General features: G+C 34.6%; 1 protein-coding gene across 1 annotated transcript in view; it reads left to right on the forward strand.

Moving 5' to 3' along the window:
• LOC137620031 (streptococcal hemagglutinin-like) overlaps positions 1-10,000 on the forward strand; it is a 25,216-nt gene that overhangs the window by 3,059 nt on the left and 12,157 nt on the right. The window contains exons 2-3 of the mRNA XM_068350310.1: positions 7,285-7,407; positions 9,754-9,961. Of these exons, the coding sequence (XP_068206411.1) occupies positions 7,285-7,407; positions 9,754-9,961 (331 nt within the window). The remainder of the gene's footprint in view (positions 1-7,284; positions 7,408-9,753; positions 9,962-10,000) is intronic.

The following is a 10,000-nucleotide window of genomic DNA, read 5'->3' on the forward strand; positions in this document are numbered from 1 at the left end:
ATATACACTAAAGGTTTAAATTTCCAACGATTCAAGTACTTGGAAAACAAGGAAGAAGAAAAAAAAAATTAATACAAGAAATGCAATGATGTTGGTATGAATGAGTCATTGGTTGCCACAGTTGCCAGCTACAACAATATCAATAAAATCGGTTACAACAACAACAACGAACAACAATGATAATAATAATAATTGAAATAATAATAACAATAATAATAATAATAATAATAATAATAATAATATTAATAATAATAATAATAATAATAATAATAATAAATGCAATCAAAATAATGTTTAGATTCTTTCTGTGATAGAGAAGTATGCTTCTGTGTCGTATGTTAAGAGATATGCAGTAAATCCTTCTCTATTTAAAATGCTTTAAAAAGAATAACACACACAATACTTTCAATTATAAATGATAAAACTTTTTTGCGACATTTCAATCCTCGTCAGGTGGAATTCCTAAAATAATTCTGAGATACAGTCTCCTCTTAAATGTTAATGAATGTTAAGGAGCCGTAACCTTTGTCTGTCTGTGTGAGTGTCTGTCAGGGAGCCGTAACCTGTGTGTGTGTCTGTGAGACATTCTCTTCTTAAATGTTAAGGAGCAGTAACCTGTTTGTATATCCCTGTCAAGGCACCACGACCTCTCTCTGTATGTCTGTCTGTCAAGGAGCCATAACCTCTACCCGTCTGTCTGTGTCTGTCAATGAACCGTAGCATGTCTGCCTGTCTGTGAGAAATTCTCTTCTTGAATGTTAAAGAGTCGTAACCTCTGTTTGTATGCCTGTGCCAAGGCACCGTAACCTCTGTCTGTATGTCTGTCTTGTCAAAGAGCCGTAACCTCTGGCTCTCTGTCAAGAAGCCGTAACCTTTTTCTGTCTGTCTGAGCCTGTCTAGAAGCCGTAACTTCTGTCTGTGTCTGTCAAGGAGCCGTAACCTCTGTCTGTGAAAAATTCTCTTTTAAGTGTCAAGGAGCTGTAACCTATGGCTGTATGTCTCATTCTGTCTGTCAAGGCGCCACAACCTCTGTCTAAGTCTGTCTGTCAAGGAGCCGTAACCTGTGCCTGTCTGTTAGTCAAGGAGCCGTAACCTCTATCTGCGAGATATTCACATTCTGCTCTTAAATGCTAAGGACTCGTAACCGCTGTCAGCCTGTCTCTTTCATATGAGATTTAAACAAGCAAACGGAGTATTATTACTTTAAAATAACAGTTAATATTCTCTTCATTAACATTAGCCGTCTTCATTACTAACTAAAAATCTCGTTCCGTAAAAAATATCTTATTATTTCAATGACGTTTCATTGACCTTTCATCCTCACCTACCGTCAAGAAGAAGAAAAAACAACTTAATCTCATACAGTCTTTCAAAAGCCACCGGATTCCAGCTTCTTTGTGAAGACTACCCGTATAAATTCATTTTAAGGTTAATGTTCTGCATCTCGATCAAGCCACCCAAGGTGAAATCCTCTGTCTTCTAGATCATCAGAGTAAACTCATTAACTGACCAACGATAAAAAAACTAGTTTTACTTTAGTTACTCATCAATGCAAAACCTTTTTTTTCCATTTTCTATATTCGCATCGTTTTCTATGGTGTTTTAGCCCAGTTGATTGTCTCTGGTTTTTACAGTAATACGATATTTTTTCCTTTTTTTTTCCAACTTCCAATACTAATGGGCATTTTCACCTTCAATTTGCAGTGAGACTAATTTTTTCGGGTTTTTATATAAATACTTACTATTCGGAAGTAAGGAACGGTTGAATGATTCGCTCAGTTTTTAATGACATTAACTGAGAAACAGCATTTTTTTTATATTTTTTTTTTAGCCAGGTGAAAAGGAATAAGATATAGATCTTAAAGGTTATATTTATTTTTTTTTAAATCCAGGTAAAAAGAAATACGATATAGATCTAAAAGGTTAAACAACAAATTTCTCATTAAAGGCTGCAAAAAAACTAAGCTATTTCGCAAGAAAACTTAAATAACCTCTATGTTGTAATATGCTGTTGCAAAACTGTTGTTTTAATTACAATCAATTATACTCTCCTCAGTAACTATGAAAATGATAAAGATAATAAACTATGTGATTACCATAGGTCTTAATATCAAAAGAAAACCTTGCGCAAAATACATTCACTTAATGTGGCAATGATATTATAATGAACAGGACAAATATCTGCAGGTGGAATTTCAACACATTATATTTGAACTTTAACAAATTATATTTGAACTTTAATAAATTATATTTGAACTTTAAGAAAAAAAAACTTTAAAACAACGCACTAGAGGAGCGTTATTTGCTTTAATTGAAAATAAGCAAAACAATAATTTAGATCTTGCACTTCAAAACTTTATTTTTGCAGTGTTACCAATCCCAAGACTACTTTCTTACACTATTAAAAAAAACGTAATTGTAATCGGAAATTCTCCCTAAAAAATATAGTTCTCAGCCGTATTTCAGTAAAATACAGGCGACCGTAATTTTTACCCTACTTTGTTATTATCTTTTACGGGTTGGTGACCGTAATATCACTCCTTTACGTCATTATATCTGTTCTATGTCCATTTTTAAAACGGCAAATGTTTGGCAACATTTATTCCAGGATTTTTACCGTTTTGTTAAGGCAAATTTTCAACAGTGTATCGGGCCGAAAAATTTTTGGAAATTTTTTTCGAAAATTTCGGCCAATTTTCGGGCCAAATTTTTTCCGAAAATTTTTTTGAAAATTTCGGCCAATTTTCGGGCCAAAATTTTTCCGAAAATTTTTTTGAAAATTTCGGCCCGAAAATTTTTTCCGAAAATGTTTTCGAAAATTTCGGCCGATTTTCATCCCTTGGATGCCTTTGTCACAGCGTGAACGTAGGATTTCATGGCAGTCAGCACTTTAGCCTCCATCCCCGCCCCTAAGTACTCGGTCTCCAGCTGTTTAAATATTCTGGTTTTTATACCCATACCTTCTTGGAACATAGGCAATACATACAATCATGCCAAGGAGATTATTCTTCCGCTTTATCTATTATTATTATTATTATTATTATTATTATTATTATTATTATTATTGTCATTATTATTATTATCATTATCATTATCATATTATTATTATCATTATCATTATTATTATTATTATTATTATTATTATTATTATTGTCATTATTACTATTATTGTCATTATTATTATTATTATTATTATTATTATTATTATTATTATTATTATTATTATTATTACTTGCTAAGCTACAACCCTAGTTGGAAAAGCAGGATGCTATAATCCCAGGGGCCCTAACAGGGAAAATAGCTCAGTGAGGAAAGGAAACAAGGAAAAAATGGTATTTTAAGAACAGCAAAGACACCTAAAAGAATATTTCAATATGCACAAGAGACACAAATCAAACTTGCAGCAAATGTTATGTTGAGCAGATGGCATAAGTCTTTTTATAGTTTATATATGAAAGATCTGTTTTAATGTTGTTTCTGTTCTTGAAATAGTTTGTTTTGATTGTTCATTACTTCTAATATAGTTTACCTCCTTATTTCCTTTCCTCACTGGGTTATTTGTCTCTTTTCAGAACCATTTGGCTGATAGCATCCTGCTTTTCCAACTAGGGTTGCAGCTTAGCTAGTGATGATGATGATTATAATAATAAGAATAATAATAATAGTAAAATAATAATAATAATAATAATAATAATAATAATAGTAAAATAATAATGTCAATAATAATAATAATAGTAATAATGATAAAAATAATAATAATAATAATAATAATAATAATAATAATAATTACAAAAATAATAATAATAATAATAATAATAATACTACTACTACTACTACTACTACTACTACTACTACTACTACTAATAATAATAATAATAACAATAATAAAAATAAAAATAATAATAATTGATTAGAAAGTAACCATGCATTATCATTAAAGTTTTTAACATTTGTTCTAGTAAAAGGCAGAAGAGTGTTAGTTTGGAAAGTTAGATGGTTAATATTATTCAGTGGATTCTTTAACAGCAATATTCCAAGCCTACACTTCAATCTCTTAATGATATTCAACACAAGTCGCTATCTATATTTACAAATTTGGAGATTTGACCTGTTGGCCAGGGCCTTTACCTCGCGTTCGTCTCCCATTTGGATATTCCTTATTAACTTTCATCTATTCGGCATAATCTTTTCGTTCATGAGCCAATTATTCAGGGGTCATCAGTCACTGTTGAGGTCTGACCAATGTCAGGAAATGGTCGAGTATTGGGGGCTTGGCAGCCTCGGTATATGAGAGAGAGAGAGAGAGAGAGAGAGAGAGAGAGAGAGAGAGAGAGAGAGAGAGAGAGAGAGAGAGAGAGAGTGTGTGTGTAAAACATGAATCACAAGTGGGTTTACCCAAGATGCTTTGGGTTTGCCAACAACCGAGCAGTAATTCCGTATACAAGGTTGACCGATTGTTGTTGTTATAATAATAATAATAATAATAATAATAATAATAATTATTATTATTATTATTATCATTATCATTAATATTATTATTATTATTATCATTATTATTATTATTATTATTATTATTATTATTATTATTATTCGCAAAGCTACTACCCTAGTTGGAAAAGCAGGATTCTATAAGCAAAGTGTCTCGGTTAGGATTCGCCAGTCGTCTCTGTCTTGAGCCTTTAAATCCATTCTTCTCCATTCATCATCTCCCACTTCACGCTTCATAGTCCTCAGCCATGTAGGCCTGGGTTTTTCAACTCTCCTTGTGCCTAGTGGAGCCCAGCTGAAAGTTTGGTGAACTAATCTCTCCTGGGGAGTGTTAAGAGCATGCCCAAACCATCTCCATCCACCCCTCACCATGATCTCATCCATATATGACACCATTAATCTCTGCTATAGTTTAATTTCAAATTGTCCATCAATAAAGCTAAGTATTGATGACTATTTACTAACAACGGAAAGACATTGACTGACACGCTTTGCTTCGAAAAATTATGTATATTCTGATGCCACAAAGATTAATCTTAAAGACGGAAGAAGGCTGAATATTATTGATAGACTCTGCAGTCATAAATGTGCCCATGAATGATGTATTCCAATTTATCATATCCCAAGATCATTCATCTGAGAAGATAGATGTGTGCATGCAGCGGCGGTGATGGAGAACACAAAATATAATTTTATTTTACTGAACAGCAGTATGATACTGACAAGCCATTTGCTTTCTTTCAAGTACAGTAAAGGAGATTATAAATGATGATTTGTATCAAAGAATATGTTTAATGATTGTTTCTATAATGAGAGAGAGAGAGAGAGAGAGAGAGAGAGAGAGAGAGAGAGAGAGAGAGAGAGAGCGTATTATTATGAATATCGGCTGTTACCAGTAAATTCCGTTTTAATTAAGATGATCAAATCACAAGTGTTTTTACGCATGACTTAACTACTGAAATAAATATATGATAGTGCAAAACGTATGGTTCGCCCACGATAAAACTGATTCAAACTAAATTTCATATATATATATATATATATATGTAATATATATATGTATATATATATATGTATATATATATATGTATATATATATATGTATATATATATATATATATATACACACACATATATATATATATATAAATATATATATATATATATATATATATATTATGCAGAGTGCTGCAAAGGGAAGCTGATGCGAGAGTTATTGGAATGAAATGGTCTTAACTACAATTAATACTACAATTAATACAACTATTAGTGATAATAATTATGACACTGATAGTGATAACAATTAGGATCATCATGAAAAGAAAGATGATGATCATGAAAGGGAATAAAGAGACCGCATGGCAAAGGAACTTTAAGATGACACGAAAAAGATCAAACCGTTCTATTCCTGTCATGATGGAACATTTTATAAAGAGTGAAAATAAAAGAGATACGGTCGACATTTTTATTTTAGTAGCTTTTGTTCGAGCGTTTTTCTTTCCGATCTATAGAAATAAGAAAAGAAGAAGACGAAGAGAAGTTTCCTTGGAGGCATGAATAGCAGATCATCAGTTACAGTGCCCGGAGGCTTCCCTCTGAAGGCTCAAGCGAACGAAGAAAGGATTCAGAGGACCGAACTAATCCTCGGCTGCGAAGTCTGAAAGGGAGCAGAGTGACGAAGGGAAAATGTCCTAAACAATATCCTTGTGTTGTGGAATCTCCGAGAAGGATTAGCGAGGGAGTGAATGGGAGCAGCGTCACATAGTAAGAAAAGAACTTGTTTACATGAAAAGTTAATGTCACTAACCTTGAGGAAAAGGAGGACGAGTGGGAGGGGTGGGGGTTTGGGGAGGGGGGGGGGGTGTTGGGGTTGGGGGGGTTGGGGGGGGGGTGTCGGTATATAACACTCGCAAATATCTCTGTATCTCTTAGCTCCAATCCTTAAAGATTAGGCTGTCAAAGACAGGGTACACTTTGAATACCATGCATAGATAAACACTGGCAAGTATAGATGCGAGTATGTTTGCTTGTAGAACGACCAGTTTATAAACATTGACGTCTGTCTGTTTATACAGATAAACATAATAAATTTATATACAAAGAGAAAATATACAATGGTAAAGGAAAAAGGAGTACGATATAACTTATGCAAAGATAAAAAAAAAACTGGATTTAAATTAATGGGATTATTTTCATAGACCATTTCTAAGAGACTAATTACTTTTGAATGCAAATCTTAGCACGATTCATACAATGTTGAAAGATAGAGGTAAGTACGAAATTAAAAACCACAGTATGGTAAAAACGGGTTAGATCCTAAAGCTCTTATGAATTATTAAGGACAATTGTGTCCAAGACCAAAACAATATAATGATAATCAACTTGCCAAGTTAAGTAAGATGCTGATATTAATAAAATAAAAATGATCGGATGAAATGAACACTATTTAATAGCCCTAAAGTATTGACAAGAAAAGTTTAATTAGCGCAAAATGAAGAAAGGTGACAAATCTAAGCGACACCAAATTATAAATGAAGCATAAAACGAATGAGAAGAGAGGGAACAGAATACTGAATAAAGAAAAGAGACAGACGAACGAAAGAAAAATTACAAATCTAAATGATACCAAAATATAAGAGAAGCAGAAAAATAATAAGAGAGGGAACAGGATACTGAATAGCGAAAAAGAGACAAGAGGAACAAAAGAAAAACAAAAAAAGGCGGAGTCCGCAAAGGCCGCGGGATAACCTTGGAAGTGTACATCGACTTAAGGGCGCTAGATCGACCACCCTGCAGTGATTCTGCCGGAGCAAGGTCAGGGGGTGGCTGCCACGCCCCCAGGAACCCCCTCTCCCTACTCCTCCTCCAAGACGCATGAGGCCATCGTACTCATTGCTGGGATTCCTTCGTGTCCCACGAGTAGGGTTTAAACCTTTGAGGTAATTTCCTTAGTTTGAGGTAATTTACATGTTTTCAAGGTAATTTAGTTTTACTAGCTTGAAATTTAAGGAAATCGCAAAAGCTTTAAGGTAATTTAAGGTAAAAAGCAGAGGCATCTAAGGTAATGGCTTCTCAAATTTAAACCCTTCCCACGAGTTGGTATTCTAAACAGTCGCAGATATGACGTCCTGGGGCTGTACCCTCGAAACCTCCCTGGGAATTCTAGATGGATTACGAAGAGTTGCTGGCGGAATGTGACTCTGTCTTCGCAGCGAGATAAAAACCTAAGGTTATGTTGTCTCGTTGGGTAACGTCGCTCGTATCATCACAGCTGGATTATGTTATCAAACAAAGGGCGGTTCTTAGAGAGAGAGAGAGAGAGCCTTATTGCCTTGCCTTATTTTTTGTTTGGGTTCCCCCAGGTCCCTCAGTGTGAGGCACCTCGTATATCCACCAGAGAGTTGCTAATACATCTTCCGGTGTATTTTGCATCTTCCAGTCTTGGATGGTCTGGGATGCATCTTAGGTATTTATCGAGCTGATTTTTAAACGCATCTACGCTCACTCCTGATATGTTTCTTAGATGAGCTGGCAGCACATTAAATAGTCGCTGCATTATCGATGCTGGTGCGTAGTGGATTAATGTCCTGTGCGCCTTTCTCAGTTTACCTGGAATGCTTTTTGGTACTATTAATCTACCTCGGCTTGCTCTTTCTGATACTTTAAGCTCCATGATGTTTTCAGCAATTCCTTCTATTTGCTTCCATGCTTGTATTATCATGTAGCGAGAGAGAGAGAGAGAGAGAGAGAGAGAGAGAGAGAGAGAGAGAGAGAGAGAGAGAGAGAGAGAGAGAGATTTTGTGTTTGAATAAGAATAGCCTTTCAAAGCTTTTATCTGCACTTTTTATCAGGTCTACGTTTAGCCACAAAGAGATACATGAGGCTATAAAACACTCTGCTCTAGTTTTCAACATTTGCTTTGATACAGTTCCATTATTCTGGGCAAATCCTGGGACCCATTCACGCCAGAAATTCAAGTAACAATTTGGAAGAAATATATTATGTAATGATATGTCTTACTTCATATCTGATTAAGTTATTTCCTAGAGATGATATCCCATTCATTGATATTATTGTTTAACCGGATAATCCTTCACAGAAGTTCATGCCATTCAGTTGTAGACGAAGCATTTTGACATTGCAAACCTCCAACAAGACTGACCAATCTTATTCCATATTGTTTCTTCTTTCCAGCAGTCTTGGAAAATCTAAATAAAAAAACAAAAAATTGTTCAAAGTCAGTCCTTATCTCATGGAAAATCTTATTGATTGTTATCTATGGGATCCACGTTTTGTACAGTTTTTACAAAATTCCATTCTTATTTTTTTTTTCAAAATTCTGCCCTCCCCCACAAAAAAAAAAAAAAAAATCCGAATCTAGATTGACTAATAGCTCATTTCTACTCATGTGACCCACATTTGATATAATTGTTGTCAAAATTAAATCCTATCTTTTTGGATAATAGTTAACAACCTAGCCAAAGCAAATAAATAGTCTACTAGGATAAAGTACACCAATGAAATTAAGTGTACCAGTGTTATGAGATCGAGGCTGAATACATGTTTCATGGTAAGCCTCAGAGACACTAATGAGAGCAACCGTTTTATCCATCCAAAGAATCAAAAACAACAAATCTGATGGTTCAGATCTAAAGCCTCTTTGCATTTGTACATGGGCGAATCAACGTTTATAGACTCAAATCGATGAACAAAGCGTATATCCGATGTATGTTGCGTATGAACTAATCCGACAAACAATCATTGGGTAGCTCTTTCCATTGCCATGAATGGCAGAGGAAAGGGACAATGAGATTGCCCTATAGACTGAACATATGTACAAATGATCAACGATTTTGCAGGTAGACGTATAGCCTCCCCCCAAAATCCCCCACCCTTTGCTCACAAGTTCTCTTGCTTGAGGGTACACTCGGGCACACTATTCTATGTTATTCTTCTTCTTCTTCTTTTTTTTTTTTTTTAAGTTTTAATAGTTGATATATGAAAGAATTATTTTAATGTTGTTACTGTTCTTAAAATATTTTATTTTGATTGTTAACTGCTTCTCTTGTAGTTTATTTATTTCCTTTCCTCATTGGGCTATTTTCCCTGTTGCGTTTCCAACTAGGGTTGCATCTTAGCAAATAATAATAATAATAATACAAGAAACTATCGACCTTAAGCTAGTCTCGAACCCAAGTCCGGCAGAACGCCAGGCAAGGACGTTTCCAATTGATGGATGAAATTGGTATCATTTGACGAAAACAGAAATGTGTATTATCGTGGCATCGCTAATTCCCTCTCCTGAGGGAACAGAAGTGGGTGCGCTAACCGGAGGTCATGCTGACCTATCGGGGATGAATTTGTTGACCTGGCAAAAACTATTGTCTTTTCGTGTTGCTGATTTAAGGGGTTTCCACAAAGGATACGTTTTTATTCCAGGATCAAGTGCCGAGATGCCTGGGGTCAACCTATTGTGAGTAGTGTAGAATTGACGTGAAATTAAAGTGAAAAA

Source organism: Palaemon carinicauda, chromosome 26 (genome assembly GCF_036898095.1).
Source record: "Palaemon carinicauda isolate YSFRI2023 chromosome 26, ASM3689809v2, whole genome shotgun sequence".
Classification (NCBI taxonomy): Eukaryota; Metazoa; Arthropoda; class Malacostraca; order Decapoda; family Palaemonidae; genus Palaemon; species Palaemon carinicauda.